Genomic DNA, 22,693 nt, shown 5'->3' with positions numbered 1-22,693 from the left:
GAGGCTAGACAGAGAGGAAGGTGAGATAGCTGGAGGCTAGACAGAGATGAAGGTGAGATATCTGGAGGCTAGACAGAGATGAAGGTGAGATATCTGGAGGCTAGTCAGAGAGGAAGGTGAGATAGCTGGAGGCTAGACAGAGAGGAAGGTGAGATAGCTGGAGTCTGGAGACAGACATTGCTGCTGTACCAGTGAATGGCATCTGAGACCTGCTACCACAAAGTCAATTAAGCAATAAGCCACGAGGGGGTGTGGAATATGGCCAATATGTTCTTAGTTAAAATTGGTTACAAATGCCATTAAGAAAGTAGAACAAAATGTTTTGTCATACCCATGGTATACGGTCTGATATACCACAGTTGTCAGCAAATCAGCATTCAGGGCTCGAACCACCCAGTTTATAATTTAGAATAAACCATTTCTCCTTCGCTCTGCCAGTGACAACTCCCCAGCCCTACCAGGGGGCCTCTGTGTTCTCAGAACAGAGAGCCCGTTGTCTCATTAGCTGGCTCAAAGATGATGTTGTGGCATCGTGAGAGACAGAGAGGAGGGACGGCGGGGTCTTGATTAGCAGCCTATACCGTTATGTGAATGAATATCAAACCTAATATCTGTTCTTCAGGAAACACATTTAGCTAAAGGAGAACGGCTCAACAGGAACCATAACAACATGCAGGACAGCAAATGACTTGTTCGGGCCTTGAATGTTTCTGGGAAGTTGTGACTCAAGCAACTGACATCCCATCATGCTTAGGGTCATGTATACAAATGCTGGGCAGGCCATTATTTTGGCTACCATGGTTACGCCCCCCCCCCCCCCCCCTCCCCCCCTCCCCCATAGGATGACGATGCCCCCATCCGCAGGGCACGAGTGGTCACTGAACGGTTTGACGAGCAGGATGACAACGAGGTAAGTCACATGCCGCGGCCGTGTCAGTCCCCACATCTCAACCCAGTTCAACACGTATTGACCATTCAGGAGCGGAGCCTGAGACGCCGTTTTCCACCTCCATCAACAAAACGACAAATGATGGAATTTCTCGTGGAAAGAATGGCGTCACATCCCTCCTATAGAGTTCCAGACACTTCGAGACCTTGAAGTTCTGACATGTTTTTTGTCACCGTGAGTTAGTCACATATAACTAAATATTTTGTCTTGCTCATTCACCCTCTGAATAAAAAACAGACACAATCCATGTCTCAACTGTCTCAAAAGGCTTAAAATTCCTTCTTTAACCCGTCTCCTCCCCTTCATCTACACCAGTGTTTTCCAAACTCGGTCCTCGGGACCCCAAAGGGTACACATTTTTTATTTTGCCCTGACACAGCTGATTCAAAACATGTTTTTTTTATTTAGTCCGTTAAGAACAAATTCTTATTTACAATGACGGCTAGTGTAGGCTACCAGCCGTCCCTACACTCTAACCGCTTAGTAACCCTGCCGTCCCTACACTCTAACCGCTTAGTAACCCTGTCGTCCCTACACTCTAACCACTAGGTGACCTGCCGTCCCTACACTCTAACCACTAGGCTACCTGCCGTCCCTACACTCTAACAACTAGGCGACCTGCCGTCCCTACACTCTAACCACTAGGCTACCTGCCGTCCCTACACTCTAACCACTAGGCTACCTGCCGTCCCTACACTCTAACCACTAGGCTACCTGCCGTCCCTACACTCTAACAACTAGGCGACCTGCCGTCCCTACACTCTAACCACTAGGCTACCTGCCGTCCCTACACTCTAACCACTAGGCGACCTGCCGCCCCTACACTCTAACCACTAGGCTACCTGCCGTCCCTCTACTCTAACAACTAGGCGACCTGCCGTCCCTACACTCTAACCACTAGACTACCTGCCGCCCCTACACTCTAACCACTAGGCGACCTTCCGTCCCTACACTCTAACCACTAGACTACCTGCCGCCCCTACACTCTAACCACTAGGCTACCTGCCGCCCCTACACTCTAACCACTAGGCTACCTGCCGTCCCTACACTCTAACCACTAGGTGACCTGCCGTCCCTACACTCTAACAACTAGACTACCTGCCGTCCCTACACTCTAACCACTAGGCGACCTTCCGTCCCTACACTCTAACCACTAGGTGACCTGCCGTCCCTACACTCTAACCACTAGGCGACCTGCCGTCCCTACACTCTAACCACTAGACTACCTGCCGTCCCTACACTCTAACCACTAGGCGACCTGCCGTCCCTACACTCTAACCACTAGGTGACCTGCCGTCCCTACACTCTAACCACTAGGTGACCTGCCGTCCCTACACTCTAACCACTAGACTACCTGCCGTCCCTACACTCTAACCACTTGGCAACCCTGCCGTCCCTACACTCTAACCACTAGACTACCTGCCGTCCCTACACTCTAACCACTAGGCTACCTGCCTGCCCCTACACTCTAACCACTAGGCTACCTGCCGTCCCTACACTCTAACCACTAGGCTACCTGCCTGCCCCTACACTCTAACCACTAGGCTACCTGCCGTCCCTACACTCTAACCACTTGGCAACCTGCCGTCCCTACACTCTAACCACTAGACTACCTGCCGTCCCTACACTCTAACCCCTAGGTGACCTGCTGTCCCTAAACTCTAACCACTTGGCAACCCTGCACCACTTGGGTAAGACTGATCTACACTGATTAAAGTGTATTTAACAAGTGGCATCAATAAGGGATCATATCTTTCACCTGGATTCACCTGGTCAGTCTGTACCATGGAAAGAGCAGGTGTTCGTAATGTTTTGTACACTCAGTGTATATTTCAAATGAGAATACACACATTCCTACACGTGTGCCTAAACATTACATGTATCATATACTCAATCATCATCATCAACGTCAATAGCCATTCATGTTTTCACATCATTCTCTACTGCTACAACTGGTTCCTCTAAACAGGCCCTGATATCCTGTCTCAGCATCCATGTTCTGTAAATACCAACTGCTTCCTCTAAACAGGCCCTGATATCCTGTCTCAGCATCCGTGTTCTGTAAACACCAACTGCTTCCTCTAAGCAGGCCCTGATATCCTGTCTCAGCATCCGTGTTCTGTAAATACCAACTGTTTTCCTAAACAGGCCCTGATATCCTGTCTCAGCATCTATGTTCTGTAAATACCAACTGGTTCCTCTAAACAGGCCCTGATATCCTGTCTCAGCATCCGTGTTCTGTAAATACCAACTGCTTTCTCTAAACAGGCCCTGATATCCTGTCTCAGCATCCGTGTTCTGTAAATACCAACTGCTTTCTCTAAACAGGCCCTGATATCCTGTCTCAGCATCCGTGTTCTGTAAACACCAACTGCTTTCTCTAAACAGGCCCTGATATCCTGTCTCAGCACCTGTTCAGAGTGAATCTCACAACATCAGTCAGACACACACTGTGTTTCACACTATCCGTGTCCTTGGGTTGGCTTTGAACAGGAGGAACACACACACACACACACAACCCAATGAATCAGGCATGCTGCTCGCCCGCTGTGCAAACGCTGCCAAGTCATCAGATTATTGGAGGCGTTGAAAGATCCTTCCTCCGTTATAGCGTTGTGTGGAGAGCTCCTTTCACTGGCCTCTCTGTCAGTTAGACCTCAGGGTGTGTACGTCATAATAAACAACGGTCTGTATTTCAGCGCAATGTTCAATTATTGCCTCGTTGCCTCGGTGACGCACGCAGTCAAACCAATGGTTTGTTTGACAGCGGCGTTGCTTCTCTTGACTCCAGGCAGACGCCTTCTCTGTTTGAAGAGACACTCTGAGTGTGTAAAAAATTAGAACGACAAAACTAAAACATTTTTTATTCCAGTATGCTAATATGTATTTCATCACCTAACGCTTCAATTAAAACATTTAAAAAACATCTTGCTGTTTGCTTTTAAATATTATAGGATAGCTAAAAGTGTACTTACAGAGTAATGACAAATTAACAAACATTATCCTTTAAGAACGTCAGGAAATGTCACAAACACAGCAGTGAAACACTAAAACACCACAGTATTCAGCACTTAAACACCACAGTATTCAGCACTAAAACACCACAGTGTTCAGCACTAAAACACCACAGTATTCAGCACTAAAACACCACAGTGTTCAGCACTAAAACACCACAGTATTCAGCACTAAAACACCACAGTGTTCAGCACTAAAACACCACAGTATTCAGCACTAAAACACCACAGTGTTCAACACTAAAACACCACAGTGTTCAGCACTAAAACACCACAGTATTCAGCACTAAAACACCACAGTGTTCAGCACTAAAACACCACAGTATTCAGCACTAAAACACCACAGTGTTCAGCACTAAAACACCACAGTATTCAGCACTAAAACACCACAGTGTTCAACACTAAAACACCACAGTGTTCAGCACTAAAACACCACAGTATTCAGCACTAAAACACCACAGTATTCAGCACTAAAACACCACAGTATTCAGGACTAAAACACTAAAACACCACAGTATTCAGGACTAAAACACTAAAACGCCACAGTATTCAGCACTAAAACACCACAGTATTCAGCACTAAAACACCACAGTATTCAACACTAAAACACCACAGTATTCAACACTAAAACACCACAGTATTCAGCACTAAAACACCACAGTATTCAGCACTAAAACACCACAGTGTTCAGCACTAAAACACCACAGTGTTCAGCACTAAAACACCACAGTATTCAGCACTAAAACACCACAGTATTCAGCACTAAAACACCACAGTATTCAGCACTAAAACACCACAGTATTCAACACTAAAACACCACAGTATTCAGCACTAAAACACCACAGTATTCAGCACTAAAACACCACAGTATTCAACACTAAAACACCACAGTATTCAGCACTAAAACACCACAGTATTCAGCACTAAAACACCACAGTATTCAGGACTAAAACACCACAGTATTCAACACTAAAACACCACAGTATTCAGCACTAAAACACCACAGTATTCAGCACTAAAACACCACAGTGTTCAGCACTAAAACACCACAGTATTCGGCACTAAAACACCACAGTATTCAGGACTAAAACACAAAAACACCACAGTATTCAGGACTAAAACACTAAAACACCACAGTATTCAGCACTAAAACACCACAGTATTCAACACTAAAACACCACAGTATTCAACACTAAAACACCACAGTATTCAGCACTAAAACACCACAGTATTCAGCACTAAAACACCACAGTATTCAGCACTAAAACACCACAGTATTCAGCACTAAAACACTCCACACCACAGTATTCAACACTAAAACACCACAGTATTCAACACTAAAACACCACAGTATTCAACACTAAAACACCACAGTATTCAGCACTAAAACACCACAGTATTCAGCACTAAAACACCACAGTGTTCAGCACTAAAACACCACAGTGTTCAGCACTAAAACACCACAGTATTCAGCACTAAAACACCACAGTATTCAGCACTAAAACTCCACAGTATTCAGCACTAAAACACCACAGTATTCAACACTAAAACACCACAGTATTCAGCACTAAAACACCACAGTATTCAGCACTAAAACACCACAGTATTCAACACTAAAACACCACAGTATTCAGCACTAAAACACCACAGTATTCAGCACTAAAACACCACAGTATTCAGGACTAAAACACCACAGTATTCAACACTAAAACACCACAGTATTCAGCACTAAAACACCACAGTATTCAGCACTAAAACACCACAGTATTCAGGACTAAAACACCACAGTATTCAACACTAAAACACCACAGTATTCAGCACCAAAACACCACAGTATTCAGCACTAAAACACCACAGTATTCAGCACTAAAACACCACAGTATTCGGCACTAAAACACCACAGTATTCAGGACTAAAACACAAAAACACCACAGTATTCAGGACTAAAACACTAAAACACCACAGTATTCAGGACTAAAACACTAAAACTCCACAGTATTCAGCACTAAAACACCACAGTATTCAACACTAAAACACCACAGTATTCAGCACTAAAACACCACAGTATTCAGCACTAAAACACTAAAACACCACAGTATTCAGCACTAAAACACTCCACACCACAGTAGTCAGCACTAAAACACTCCAGTATTCAGCACTAAAACACCACAGTATTCAGCACTAAAACACCACAGTATTCAGCACTAAAATACCACAGTATTCAACACTAAAACACCACAGTATTCAGCACTAAAACACCACAGTATTCAGCACTAAAACACCACAGTATTCAGCACTAAAACACCACAGTATTCGGCACTAAAACACCACAGTATTCAGGACTAAAACACAAAAACACCACAGTATTCAGGACTAAAACACTAAAACACCACAGTATTCAGCACTAAAACACCACAGTATTCAACACTAAAACACCACAGTATTCAGCACTAAAACACCACAGTATTCAGCACTAAAACACTAAAACACCACAGTATTCAGCACTAAAACACTCCACACCACAGTAGTCAGCACTAAAACACTCCAGTATTCAGCACTAAAACACCACAGTATTCAGCACTAAAACACCACAGTATTCAGCACTAAAATACCACAGTATTCAACACTAAAACACCACAGTATTCAGCACTAAAACACCACAGTATTCAGCACTAAAACACCACAGTATTCAGCACTAAAACACCACAGTATTCGGCACTAAAACACCACAGTATTCAGGACTAAAACACAAAAACACCACAGTATTCAGGACTAAAACACTAAAACACCACAGTATTCAGCACTAAAACACCACAGTATTCAACACTAAAACACCACAGTATTCAGCACTAAAACACCACAGTATTCAGCACTAAAACACCACAGTATTCAGCACTAAAACACCACAGTATTCAGCACTAAAACACCACAGTATTCAGCACTAAAACACTCCACACCACAGTATTCAGCACTAAAACACCACAGTATTCAGCACTAAAACACCACAGTATTCAGCACTAAAACACTCCACACCACAGTATTCAGCACTAAAACACTCCACACCACAGTATTCAGCACTAAAACACCACAGTATTCAGCACTAAAACACCACAGTATTCAGCACTAAAACACCACAGTATTCAGCACTAAAATACCACAGTATTCAACACTAAAACACCACAGTATTCAGCACTAAAACACCACAGTATTCAGCACTAAAACACCACAGTATTCAGCACTAAAACACCACAGTATTCGGCACTAAAACACCACAGTATTCAGGACTAAAACACAAAAACACCACAGTATTCAGGACTAAAACACTAAAACACCACAGTATTCAGCACTAAAACACCACAGTATTCAACACTAAAACACCACAGTATTCAGCACTAAAACACCACAGTATTCAGCACTAAAACACCACAGTATTCAGCACTAAAACACCACAGTATTCAGCACTAAAACACTCCACACCACAGTATTCAGCACTAAAACACCACAGTATTCAGCACTAAAACACCACAGTATTCAGCACTAAAACACTCCACACCACAGTATTCAGCACTAAAACACTCCACACCACAGTATTCAGCACTAAAACACCACAGTATTCAGCACTAAAACACCACAGTATTCAGCACTAAAACACCACAGTATTCAGCACTAAAACACTCCACACCACAGTGTTGTCAGCGCTGTAGGCATCTCACAAGAACAATGAGTTCCAGCGACAGGATGAGAGGCTGCTGTCCCACTGCTCTGTACTAGAAAGGAAGAGGTATTTCCAGCGTCGTATCACATCACCTCATTGCCCAGTTAGTGTAATGTGATGAAAAAGCATTAGATAATAATTGATTGTAATAGGGAAGTGAGCATCACATGGTGAGATGAGGGAACACGCTGGTTTGGGCCCTAATGGCACCCTAATTCCCTATACCGTGCACTCCCCAACGGGCTCTGGTTAATAGTAGTGCACCACATAGGGAATAGGGTCTCATTTGGGATGCCGGGGCAGATGTAAACGTGGGCCAGATCCTCATCTCAGCTCCTCTCTCTGTGAATCACGTCTCTGTTGGAGCCACAATGCCCCTCACTGTGAACATCAATAGCCTCAAATGAACCAAATGAAGTTTCACCAAGCAGAAATTGTCATTTTAATTTCAGTAATGAAAGGATCTTGTTGAGTCCAGATGCACTTAAAGCATATAAAGATGTACTATAAATGAACGGCCCAGTTAACAGAACTGTGAGAGTTCCAGAGGATCGGACGGAAACTCACATTACATTCTAATTCAGTGAATCCTCTCTTTATGGATTCAATGCACAAATATGAGCTCTCCTTCCTTCCTTCCTTCCTTCCTTCCTTCCTTCCTTGCTCTCTTGCTCTCTTTCACTCTTTCTTTATCTCTACCCTCTCTTCCTTCCTTCCTTCCTTCCTTCCTTCCTTCCTTCCTTCCTTCCTTCCTTCCTTCCTTCCTTCCTCTTCCTCTCTTGCTCTCTTTCACTCTTTCTTTATCTCTACCCTCTCTCCCTCCCTCCCTTCCTTCCTTCCTTCCTTCCTTCCTTCCTTGCTCTCTTTCACTCTTTCTTTATCTCTACCCTTCCTTCCTTCCTTCCTTCCTTCCTTCCTCTCTTGCTCTCTTGCTCTCTTTCACTCTTTCACTCTTTCTTTATCTCTACCCTCTCTCCCTCCCTCCCTTCCTTCCTTCCTTCCTTCCTTCCTTCCTTCCTTCCTTCCTTCCTCTCTTGCTCTCTTCCTCTCTTGCTCTCTTTCACTCTTTCTTTATCTCTACCCTCTCTCCCTCCCTTCCTTCCTTCCTTCCTCTCTTTCTTTCTTTCTTTCCTTCCCTCTTTCTTTCTTTATCTCTACCCTTCTCCTTCCTATCTCTACCCATTGATGTCTCTGTGTTTACAGTGCTCTACACACCATAGTGCCTGTTCCAAGGGAAATGACTTGGCAAACACATCCGTAGTAAACAATAAACTCAATGCAGGGCTTTGAGGGGTGCGCTGTGTCCTTGAGTTGGGTGGCCCTCGAGTCTGGCTGTCTGACTCTATGTCTCTAAGTTGTGTGGCCCTCGAGTCTGGCTGTCTGACTCTATGTCTCTAAGTTGTGTGGCCCTTGTGGCTGGCTGGCTTCATGACTCTGTCGGTGTTATCTAACCCACACACACACACTCCTCCGTTGTTGCAATGCACCCTGGGATTTCACAACAACCCATTGTGAGAAAGATTGCTTCTATTGAGTGTGTTGGTCACTTGCCAGACGAGCCAGTGTTTGGGCTTATGCCTTTGACTGAATCAACTGAGGGTAATTCAAAGTCATATGTGGACCTAAGTCAACATTTGTGCCAGTCAACAACAGTCATCTTAACAGCCCTCTAATGTGCTTGTGGAGACGGAGAACTTCAATGCTGTGGGAGGAACCTCAGATGTCATTAACCACTTTGGAAATGAAATCTGCAGGATGGATGTCTCTCTTGGTATGACTATTGTCTTCAAGCTGTTATTAAGATGGATTTCTCTATTTTACCATCAATTAACCTAACAATTAACTTTACAATTAACTTTACAATGAACTGTCTAATTGCATTAACAAGCGAGAAGACTGGTTTGTTGTTGTGCTTTAAACATTAAAGCTGGACTATACACTTCCTACATTAGTTTTTGGACTTAGAAATGAACGATCAATACCTATTGATTCTTGAATAATATACTAATAATAACTTAGGTGAATCACATCTCTGTTGGAGCAACAATTCCCACAATGCCCTCACTGTGAACTGTCGTATTTTATTTCACCTTTATTTAACCAGGTAGGCTAGTTGAGAACAAGTTCTCATGTACAGCCAGGCTCTGAAGAGATCAGATCCCGTCTCGTTAACACCCAGGAACACGTCTCTAAAGGTGACGTACAAACTTCCACGTCTCCACCTAAATGATTGCAGGCGATGGCCAGAGTCTTGAACCTTGATTGTCAATTACTCCCTTGCTGATATTCTGATATGGGTTTGGCATATAATCGTTACGTTGACGGGTGCAATCCATGCTGTCTCGTGGCGTTTATCGAGAGGCTGTCAATTAAAGCAGAAACATCCACACACTTCTGGCTGCGTTTAGACAGGGAGCCCAATTCTGATCTTTTTTTTCTTCAGTAATTGGTCTTTTGACCAATCAGATCAGCTCTGAAAAAGATCTGACGTGAAAAGATATGATTTGATTGGTCAAAAGACCAATTAGTGGAAACAAACATCCGAATTGGGCCGTCTGAGATACCCATACAGTCAGTTTTGGGTAACAAGGACATGGCAATAAAAATATCCAAAAGACAAAATCAGGGGATTAATTTCTCTCTTAAGACACGGGTTTAGGGTAGCAAAGGACAAACTGCTGAGCTGGCCCGCACACGACCTCGGCTTCATCCCTGAAAATTCAGGAGAGCAGATTTAAACAGGTGACGCAAAATAGGCATTTTTTGCGTCACCTGTTTGTACACCTGTTTATACACCTGTTTGTACACCTGTTTATACACCTGTTTATACACCTGTTTGTACACCTGTTTATACACCTGTTTATACACCTGTTTATACACCTGTTTATACACCTGTTTGTACACCTGTTTGTACACCTGTTTATACACCTGTTTATACACCTGTTTATACACCTGTTTGTACACCTGTTTGTACACCTGTTTATACACCTGTTTATACACCTGTTTGTACACCTGTTTGTACACCTATTTGTACACCTGTTGGAACACCTGTTTGTACACCTGTTTGTACACCTGTTTATACACCTGTTGGAACACCTGTTTATACACCTGTTTGTACACCTGTTTGTACACCTGTTTATACACCTGTTTGTACACCTGTTTATACACCTGTTTGTACACCTGTTTGTACACCTGTTGGAACACCTGTTTGTACACCTGTTTGTACACCTGTTTGTACACCTGTTTATACACCTGTTTGTACACCTGTTTATACACCTGTTTGTACACCTGTTTGTACACCTGTTGGAACACCTGTTTGTACACCTGTTTATACACCTGTTTGTACACCTGTTTATACACCTGTTTGTACACCTGTTTGTACACCTGTTGGAACACCTCTTTGTACACCTGTTTATACACTTGTTGGAACACCTGTTTGTACACCTGTTTGTACACCTGTTGGAACACCTGTTTGTACACCTGTTGGAACACCTGTTTGAACACCTGTTTATACACCTGTTTGTACACCTGTTTATACACCTGTTTGTAGTCTTGTTTATACACCTGTTTGTACACCTGTTTGTACACCTGTTTGTACACCTGTTTGAACACCTGTTTGTACACCTGTTTGTACACCTGTTTGTACACCTGTTTGTACACCTGTTTGAACACCTGTTTGAACACCTGTTTGTACACCTGTTTGTACACCTGTTTATACACCTGTTTGTACACCTGTTTGTACACCTGTTGGAACACCTGTTTGTACACCTGTTTATACACCTGTTTGTACACCTGTTTATACACCTGTTTGTACACCTGTTTGTACACCTGTTGGAACACCTCTTTGTACACCTGTTTATACACTTGTTGGAACACCTGTTTGTACACCTGTTTGTACACCTGTTGGAACACCTGTTTGTACACCTGTTGGAACACCTGTTTGAACACCTGTTTATACACCTGTTTGTACACCTGTTTATACACCTGTTTGTAGTCTTGTTTATACACCTGTTTGTACACCTGTTTGTACACCTGTTTGTACACCTGTTTGAACACCTGTTTGTACACCTGTTTGTACACCTGTTTGTACACCTGTTTGTACACCTGTTTGAACACCTGTTTGAACACCTGTTTGTACACCTGTTTGTACACCTGTTTATACACCTGTTTATACACCTGTTTGTACACCTGTTTGTACACCTATTTGTACACCTGTTGGAACACCTGTTTGTACACCTGTTTGTACACCTGTTTATACACCTGTTGGAACACCTGTTTGTACACCTGTTTGTACACCTGTTTGTACACCTGTTTGTACACCTGTTTATACACCTGTTTGTACACCTGTTTATACACCTGTTGGAACACCTCTTTGTACACCTGTTTATACACTTGTTGGAACACCTGTTTGTACACCTGTTTGTACACCTGTTGGAACACCTGTTTGTACACCTGTTTGTACACCTGTTTGTACACCTGTTTGTACACCTGTTTGTACACCTATAAGGCATCTAGAGAACTTCCAGGGACCTAAGTAAAAAAACAAACATGGCTTGGATAAAAATATATATATTTTTTTACAGGTACCTTACAGGTTCACCACTACTTTTAAAGTAAATAAAAGTGATTGACCTTCAGGCACCTCAGAAATTGATCCACGTATTCACTACAACTAGGAGAGTATATATATATATATATATAAAAAAAAAGATTTCCAATCTTTACTTGGGTATTCTATATCCTCAAAGAAACACGTCAAACTACATTAAACAGAAATGTGAGGAGGAAGGTAACGTTGAAATAACTGATGAAACGCGGTTGAACATATCAGAGACTCAACAAAGCTACACCAACTCAAGGACTTGTGGGAGAGAGAGGATGCTGTTGGAAGAACGTTATACGTTTCAGTCATAAGACCTAAACTGAAATCAAAACAGACTGGTTCCCAAAAACCCTTGTTGGATGAGAACGCGGGCTATCAAGGGCGGATCACACGCCCATCTTTTGGTCCTGCCTTCGCAAAATTGAAACTTACAGGGGAGAAATAAGATCTAACAGTGGGAAACTAATGGTGTTTTGACATTGGGTGAAAATACCTGATAACTCACCCAATAGAGAAAAGCACCAGTTAAAGTCAGTAAAAAGGCTATCACAAGGAGGTGTCTACAAAAAAAGACCCTCCCACCGTGACACATCGGATGGACATGGTTAAAGAAACACATTGTATGGAGCGTATAAACCCTTGGCTTTAAGAATTCACGAGGAGAGAAGCCAGAAACACTGGAGAAAAACGGGTTTCGTCCTTGAAAAATGGTCGAATTCAAAAGTCACCACATCTACCATTACTACAGAGGACTGGGAGTCACCACATCTACCATTACTACAGAGGACTGGGAGTCACCACATCTACCATTACTACAGAGGGCTGGGGGTCACCACATCTACCATGACCTACAGAGGACTGGGGGTCACCACATCTACCATTACTACAGAGGACTGGGGGTCACCACATCTACCATTACTACAGAGGGCTGGGGGTCACCACATCTACCATTACTACAGAGGGCTGGGGGTCACCACATCTACCATTACTACAGAGGGCTGGGGGTCACCACATCTACCATTACTACAGAGGACTGGGGGTCACCACATCTACCATTACTACAGAGGACTGGGGGTCACCACATCTACCATTACTACAGAGGGCTGGGAGTCACCACATCTACCATTACTACAGAGGGCTGGGGGTCACCACATCTACCATTACTACAGAGGACTGGGGGTCACCACATCTACCATTACTACAGAGGACTGGGGGTCACCACATCTACCATTACTACAGAGGGCTGGGGGTCACCACATCTACCATTACTACAGAGGGCTGGGGGTCACCACATCTACCATTACTACAGAGGGCTGGGGGTCACCACATCTACCATTACTACAGAGGGCTGGGGGTCACCACATCTACCATTACTACAGAGGGCTGGGGGTCACCACATCTACCATTACTACAGAGGACTGGGGGTCACCACATCTACCATTACTACAGAGGACTGGGGGTCACCACATCTACCATTACTACAGAGGGCTGGGGGTCACCACATCTACCATTACTACAGAGGGCTGGGGGTCACCACATCTACCATTACTACAGAGGGCTGGGGGTCACCACATCTACCATTACTACAGAGGGCTGGGGGTCACCACATCTACCATTACTACAGAGGACTGGGGGTCACCACATCTACCATTACTACAGAGGGCTGGGGGTCACCACATCTACCATTACTACAGAGGGCTGGGGGTCACCACATCTACCATTACTACAGAGGGCTGGGGGTCACCACATCTACCATTACTACAGAGGGCTGGGGGTCACCACATCTACCATTACTACAGAGGGCTGGGGGTCACCACATCTACCATTACTACAGAGGGCTGGGGGTCACCACATCTACCATTACTACAGAGGACTGGGGGTCACCACATCTACCATTACTACAGAGGGCTGGGGGTCACCACATCTACCATTACTACAGAGGGCTGGGGGTCACCACATCTACCATTACTACAGAGGACTGGGGGTCACCACATCTACCATTACTACAGAGGGCTGGGGGTCACCACATCTACCATGACCTACACCCCCACCATCATCCATTCTATCAACAACATTCAGGACCTACACCCCCACCATCATATCAACAACATACAGGACCTACACCCCCACCATCATCCATCATATCAACAACATACAGGACCCTACACCCCACCATCATCCATTCTATCAACAACATACAGGACCCACCATCATCCATTCTATCAACAACATACAGGACCCTACACCCCCACCATCATCCATTCTATCAACAACATACAGGACCTACACCCCACCATCATCCATTCTATCAACAACATACAGGACCTACACCCCCACCATCATCCATCCTTCAACAACATACAGGACCCTACACCCCCACCATCATCCATTCTATCAACAACATACAGGACCCTACACCCCCACCATCATCCATTCTATCAACAACATACAGGACCTACACCCCCACCATCATCCATCATATCAACAACATACAGGACCCTACACCCCACCATCATATCAACAACATACAGGACCCTACACCCCCACCATCATCCATTCTATCAACAACATACAGGACCTACACCCCACCATCATCCATTCTATCAACAACATACAGGACCTACACCCCCACCATCATCCATCCTTCAACAACATACAGGACCCTACACCCCCACCATCATCCATTCTATCAACAACATACAGGACCCTACACCCCCACCATCATCCATTCTATCAACAACATACAGGACCTACACCCCCACCATCATCCATCATATCAACAACATACAGGACCCTACACCCCACCATCATATCAACAACATACAGGACCCTACACCCCCACCATCATCCATTCTATCAACAACATACAGGACCTACACCCCCACCATCATCCATCATATCAACAGCATACAGGACCTACACCCCACCATCATCCATCATATCAACAACATACAGGACCCTACACCCCCACCATCATCCATTCTATCAACAACATACAGGACCTACCCCCCCACCATCATCCATGCTATCAACAACATACAGGACCTACACCCCCACCATCATCCATTCTATCAACAACATACAGGACCTACCCCCCCACCATCATCCATGCTATCAACAACATACAGGACCTACACCCCCACCATCATCCATTCTATCAACAACATACAGGACCTACACCCCCACCATCATCCATTCTATCAACAACATACAGGACCTACACCCCACCATCATCCATTCTATCAACAACATACAGGACCTACACCCCCACCATCATCCATCCTTCAACAACATACAGGACCCTACACCCCCACCATCATCCATTCTATCAACAACATACAGGACCCTACACCCCCACCATCATCCATTCTATCAACAACATACAGGACCTACACCCCCACCATCATCCATCATATCAACAACATACAGGACCCTACACCCCACCATCATATCAACAACATACAGGACCCTACACCCCCACCATCATCCATTCTATCAACAACATACAGGACCTACACCCCCACCATCATCCATCATATCAACAACATACAGGACCTACACCCCACCATCATCCATCATATCAACAACATACAGGACCCTACACCCCCACCAGCATCCATCCTATCAACAACATACAGCACCTACACCCCCACCATCATATCAACAACATACAGGACCCCCACCATCATCCATTCTATCAACAACATACAGGACCTACACCCCCACCATCATCCATTCTATCAACAACATACAGGACCTACCATCATCCATTCTATCAACAACATACAGCACTGCCACCAACCATCATCCATTCTATCAACAACATATACAGGACCCTACACCCCCACCATCATCCATTCTATCAACAACATACAGCACTGCCACCAACCATCATCCATTCTATCAACAACATATACAGGACCCTACACCCCCACCATCATCCATTCTATCAACAACATACAGGACCCTACACCCCCACCATCATCCATTCTATCAACAACATATACAGGACCCTACACCCCCAACATCATCCATTCTATCAACAACATACAGCACTGCCACCAACCATCATCCATTCTATCAACAACATATACAGGACCCTACACCCCCAACATCATCCATTCTATCAACAACATACAGGACCTACACCCCAACCAGGCTGACAGACATGTTGAACATAGACTCAACATATATACTGGCTGACAGACATGTTGAACATATACTCAGATATATACAGGCTGACAGACATGTTGAATATATACTCAGATATATACAGGCTGACCGACATGTTGAACATAGACTCAGATATATACAGGCTGACAGACATGTTGAACATATACTCAGATATATACAGGCTGACAGACATGTTGAATATATACTCAGATATATACAGGCTGACAGACATGTTGAATATATACTCAGATATATACAGGCTGACAGACATGTTGAACATAGACTCAGATATACCCTAACGCTCAAAAGTTTGGGGTCAGTTAGAAATGTCCTTGTTTTTGAAAGAAAAGCACATTTTTTTTGTCCATTAAAGTTACATAATTACAGTGTAGACATTGTTAATGTTTTAAATTACTATTTTAGCTGGAAAAGGCAGATTTTTTATGGAATATCTACATAGGTGTCACACCCTGGTCAAAGTATTTTGTGTTTATCTTTATTTATTTGGTCAGGCCAGGGTGTGGCATGGGTTTTTGTATGTGGTGTGTATGTATGGGGATTGTAGCTAGTGGGGTGTTCTAGTTAAGTCTATGGCTGTCTGAAGTGGTTCTCAATCAGAGGCAGGTGTTTATCGTTGTCTCTGATTGGGAACCATATTTAGGCAGCCATATTCTTTGAGTTTGTCGTGGGTGATTGTCCTTAGTGTTAGTTTGCACCAGTTTAGGCTGTTTCGGTTTTCATTACGTTTATTATTTTGTAGTGTTTGTATTTTGATTCGTGTTTTACGTTTGTCACAATAAACATGGATCGCAATCTACACGCCGCATTTTGGTCCGACTCTCCTTCGCATCAAGAAAACCGTTACAGAATCACCCACCACAAAGGGACCAAGCAGCGTGTCAACAGGCAAGAACAGCCCAAAGTGGAGTACAGTATGGACTATACTTCTTGGGAGGAGATAGACAGGTGGGCGGTCGACCCAGGGAGAGTGCCGGAGCCCGCCTGGGATTCGATGGAGCAGTGCGCGGAAGGATATAGGAGAATGGAGTTTGCGAAGCAAGCAAGGCGGCGCGGACGGAGGCCCCATAGTCAGCCCCAAAAATTTCTTGGGGGGGGGCTCAGGGAGAGTGTGGCAGAGTCAGGAGCCAGACCTGAGCCAACTCTCCCTGTTTATCGTGAGGAGCCAAGGAGGAGACCAGAACCAGAGCCGGTGTTGGAGGTGAGCGAAACAGAGACTGTGAAGGAGTTAATGGGGAAATTGGAGGAGAGAGAAATGAGGGAGTTGCTGTGTTGGTGTTTTAAACATGGAATTCGCCCGACGGAGCGTGTCGGGGATTTGATGGCACCTGGGTCAGCGCTCCATACTCGTCCTGAGGTGCGTGTTAGTCGGCTGGTGAAGATGGTGCCAGTCTCACGTACCAGGCCTCCTGTGCACCTCCCTAGCCTTGCACGTCCTGTGCCAGCACCGCTCTCAAGATCTCCAGTACGCCTTCACGGTCTAACCCATCCTGTGCCACCTCCACACCCCAGCCCTCCGGTAGCAGCTCCCCGCACCAGGCTTCCTGTGCGTGTCCTCGGCCCAGTACCACCAGTGCCAGCACCACGCATCAGGCCTACAGTGCGCCTCGCCTGTCCAGCGCTGTCGGAGCCCTCCTCCTCTCCAGCGCTGTCGGAGTCTCCCGCCTGTTTAGCGCTGTTAGAGCCTTCCTTCTCTACAGCGCTGCCGGAGTCTCCCGCCTGTTCAGAACTGCCAGTTAGCATAGAGCTGCCAGTTAGCATAGAGCTGCCAGTTAGCATAGAGCTGCCAGTTAGCATAGAGCTGCCAGTTAGCATAGAGCTGCCAGTCTGCATAGAGCTGCCAGTTAGCATAGAGCTGCCAGTCTGCAAGGAGCTGCCAGTCTGCAAGGAGCTGCCAGTCTGCAAGGAGCCGCCAGAGCTGCCTGTCTGCAGGATGCCGCCAAAGCTGCCAGTCTGCAAGGAGCCGCCAGAGCTGCCAGTCTGCAAGGAGCCGCCAGAGCTGCCAGTCTGCAAGGAGCCGCCAGAGCTGCCAGTCTGCAAGGAGCCGCCAGAGCTGCCAGTCAGCATGGAGCAGCCAGGGCCGCCAGTCAGCATGGAGCAGCCAGGGCCGCCAGTCAGCATGGAGCAGCCAGGGCCGCCAGTCAGCATGGAGCAGCCAGGGCCGCCAGTCAGCATGGAGCAGCCAGGGCCGCCAGTCAGCATGGAGCAGCCAGGGCCGCCAGTCAGCATGGAGCAGCCAGTCAGCATGGAGCAGCCAGTCAGCATGGAGCAGCCAGAGCAGCCAGTCAGCATGGAGCAGCCAGAGCTGCCAGTCAGCATGGAGCAGCCAGTCAGCATGGAGCAGCCAGAGCTGCCAGTCAGCATGGAGCATCCAGTCAGCATGGAGCAGCCAGAGCTGCCAGTCAGCATGGAGCAGCCAGAGCTGTCAGTCAGCATGGAGCAGCCAGTCAGCATGGAGCAGCCAGAGCTGCCAGTCGACCAGACTCTTCCAGATCTGCCAGTCGACCAGACTCTTCCAGATCTGCCAGTCGACCAGACTCTTCCAGATCTGCCAGTCGACCAGACTCTTCCAGATCTGCCAGTCGACCAGACTCTTCCAGATCTGCCAGTCGACCAGACTCTTCCAGATCTGCCAGTCGACCAGGATCTTCCAGATCTGCCAGTCGACCAGGATCTTCCAGATCTGCCAGTCGACCAGGATCTGCCAGTCAGCCAGGATCTGCCGAAACCACCAGCCAGCCAGGATCTGGTAGATTCATCAACCTGCCTGAGCTTCCTCTCACTCCTGAGCTTCCTCTCACTCCTGAGCTTCCTCTCACTCCTGAGCTTCCCCTCAGTCCCGAGCTGCCTCAGTCCCGAGCTGCCCCTCAGTCCCAATCTGCTCCTCAGTCCAGTGGGGTTCTGGGTGAGGACTACTAGGCCATGGTCGGCGGCGAGGGTGGACTATCCAGGGACGCGAGGAGAAGGGGCTAAGACATTGATTGAGTGGGGTCCACGTCCCGCGCCGGAGCCGCCACCATGGACAGACGCCCACCCGGACCCTCCCTATTGTTTTGAGGTGCGTTCGGGAGTCCGCACCTTAGGGGGGGGGTTCTGTCACACCCTGGTCAAAGTATTTTGTGTTTATCTTTATTTATTTGGTCAGGCCAGGGTGTGGCATGGGTTTTTGTATGTGGTGTGTATGTATGGGGATTGTAGCTAGTGGGGTGTTCTAGTTAAGTCTATGGCTGTCTGAAGTGGTTCTCAATCAGAGGCAGGTGTTTATCGTTGTCTCTGATTGGGAACCATATTTAGGCAGCCATATTCTTTGAGTTTGTCGTGGGTGATTGTCCTTAGTGTTAGTTTGCACCAGTTTAGGCTGTTTCGGTTTTCATTACGTTTATTATTTTGTAGTGTTTGTATTTTGATTCGTGTTTTACGTTTGTCACAATAAACATGGATCGCAATCTACACGCCGCATTTTGGTCCGACTCTCCTTCGCATCAAGAAAACCGTTACAATAGGCGTACAGAGGCCCATTATCAGCAACCATCACCCCTGTGTTCCAATGGCACGTTGTGTTAGCTAATCCAAGTTTATCATTTTAAAAGGCTAATTGATCATTAGAAAACCATTTTGCCGTTATGTTAGCACAGCTGAAAACTCTAGTTCTGATTAAAGAAGCCTTCCTTAGACTAGTTGAGTATCTGGAGCATTAGCATTTGTGGGTTCGATTACAGGCTCAAAATGGCAGGAAACAAAGACCTTTCTTCTGAAACTCGTCAGTCTATTCCTGTTCTGAGAAATGAAGGCTATTCCATGTGAGAAGTTGCCAAGAAACTGAAGATCTCGTACTACGCTGTGTACTACTCCCTTCACAGAACAGCGCAAACTGGTTCTAATCAGAATAGAAAGAGGAGTGGGAGGCCCCGGTGCACAACTGAGCAAGAGGACAAGTACATTAGAGAGTCTAGTTTGAGAAACAGACGCCTCACAAGTCCTCAACTGGCAGCTTCATTAAATAGTACCAGCAAAAACACCAGTCTCAATGTCAACAGTGAAGAGGTGACTCCGGGATGCTGCCCTTCTAGGCAGAGTTCCTCTGTCCAGTCTCAACGTCAACAGTGAAGAGGCGACTCCGGGATGCTGGCCTTCTAGGCAGAGTTACAAAGAAAAAAGCCAGACAGACAGAGAGCATGGAGTTGTGGTTTATTAAGGTTTATTAAGGTTAGCTTTACCCTGCAAACAAAGATGAGAAAACACTGTCAAGTCTGTGTCCCAAATTACACTCTATTCTCTATATAGTGCACCACCTTCCACCAGACACCCCCGCCCCCCACCCACCCATAGGGTCCTGGTGAAAAGTAGTGCACTATAAAGGAAATAGGGTGCCATTTGAGAGGCAGACAATAAGTCCTCTGGGATAGGAGATGATCCACTGCTGAGATGTACATGAATAGAATCCAAACAACATGCAGTTTCACACCGTAACATCACAGCATCCCAAATGGCACCCTGTTCTCTAACTACTTCAGACCAGGGCACATAGGGGTCTCCATCTACTCAGTAGTAGACTGACGTTCAAATGGAAAACCATAAAAGCAGAAATACGAATAGAGAAACACGAGAGAAAAAACAACAACAAATGTTTTGGTAAACAATCACAATGTGGTACGACAGACACAGAGAGTGTGGCTTTTACTGTGATGTAAATTCATTACCAAAAATATACCTGTTCCTCTGTGTCTGTTTCATTGTTGGTAAAAAATAAATACTTTTAATTAAAGATATCCACCATCTTAAACCAGAGTATCACACAACGTGTCTTTAACCTGTCCTCTCCTTATCTCCTGTCCTTGTTTCCTACCCTCGTCTCCTCTTCCTAACTCTCACATGCAGCTCCAGAATCCATCAGTCTTTGTCCAAGACTGAGAAGTTTTTTACCCATATAAAGCTAAACTAGGACCCATCCAAAACCCATTTCAACCAAACCTATAGGACGAATAAATATGTCAAACTCTTTCAAATACTCGAGCTAGGCTTGATTTAGTTTGCCCAGTACAAAGTACTTCAATCATTTCCATATTTATTTGATCCAGGTCCCTTATTCATAAAGAGTCTCGGTGTATGAATGCTGATCTAGGATCCGTTTTGCCTTGTAGAATATAAGGATGATTGTAAAAGAGGGGGCCCTGATGTTGGATCAGCACTCCTCCTCCGAAACGCTCTATGAATACAGGCCCAGGGCCATGTCTTCCAGCTCCTCGGTCTCAGTGGAGTTTCTCCCACATGAAGACCACTAGGATAGCCACCACAGCCAGGCCGATAGACAGCAGCTTCAGCCCCTCTCTGTCCAGGCTCCAGGGGCTCCAGGATACAGTCAGCACGCCTGAGGAGGGGACGGACCCATTCTGCTGGAGGGACAGCTGCTCCTGTTGAGAGACAGCAGAGAGTTAGCCAAGGTTACATTATAGAGAACTGTAGAGGAAGTGAGTTATCATCTGTTGTGAGCTACGGGGACACTCAATATGGCTGCCAGTCCACTCAATATGGCTGTCAGTCCACTCAATATGGCTGCCAGTCCACTCAATATGGCTGCCAGTCCACTCAATATGGCTGCCAGTCCACTCAATATGGCTGCCAGTCCACTCAATATGGCTGCCAGTCCACTCAATATGGCTGCCAGTCCACTCAATATGGCTGCCAGTCCACTCAATATGGCTGCCAGTCCGCTCAATATGGCTGCCAGTCCACTCAATATGGCTGCCAGTCCACTCAATATGGCTGCCAGTCCACTCAATATGGCTGCCAGTCCACTCAATATGGCTGCCAGTCCACTCAATATGGCTGCCAGTCCACTCAATATGGCTGTCAGTCCACTCAATATGGCTGCCAGTCCACTCAATATGGCTGCCAGTCCACTCAATATGGCTGCCAGTCCACTCAATATGGCTGCCAGTCCACTCAATATGGCTGCCAGTCCACTCAATATGGCTACCAGTCCACTCAATATGGCTGCCAGTCCACTCAATATGGCTGCCAGTCCACTCAATATGGCTGCCAGTCCACTCAATATGGCTGCCAGTCCACTCAATATGGCTGCCAGTCCACTCAATATGGCTACCAGTCCACTCAATATGGCTTCCAGTCCACTCAATATGGCTGCCAGTCCACTCAATATGGCTGCCAGTCCACTCAATATGGCTACCAGTCCACTCAATATGGCTGCCAGTCCACTCAAT

At 45.8% G+C, this 22,693-nt stretch overlaps 1 protein-coding gene across 1 annotated transcript in view; it reads right to left on the bottom strand.

Annotated features, from left to right (window-relative positions):
• Positions 1-20,653: 20,653 nt before the first annotated feature.
• Positions 20,654-22,693, bottom strand: part of LOC139419385 (CDK5 regulatory subunit associated protein 1-like 1) — a 748,160-nt gene continuing 746,120 nt past the window's right edge. The window contains exon 15 of the mRNA XM_071169333.1: positions 20,654-21,883. Within this exon, the coding sequence (XP_071025434.1) occupies positions 21,722-21,883 (162 nt within the window). The 3' untranslated portion in view covers positions 20,654-21,721. The remainder of the gene's footprint in view (positions 21,884-22,693) is intronic.

The sequence above is a fragment of the Oncorhynchus clarkii genome, chromosome 2 (assembly GCF_045791955.1).
Source record: "Oncorhynchus clarkii lewisi isolate Uvic-CL-2024 chromosome 2, UVic_Ocla_1.0, whole genome shotgun sequence".
NCBI classification, from domain to species: domain Eukaryota; kingdom Metazoa; phylum Chordata; class Actinopteri; order Salmoniformes; family Salmonidae; genus Oncorhynchus; species Oncorhynchus clarkii.
This window is presented reverse-complemented; position numbering and strand designations above follow the sequence as displayed.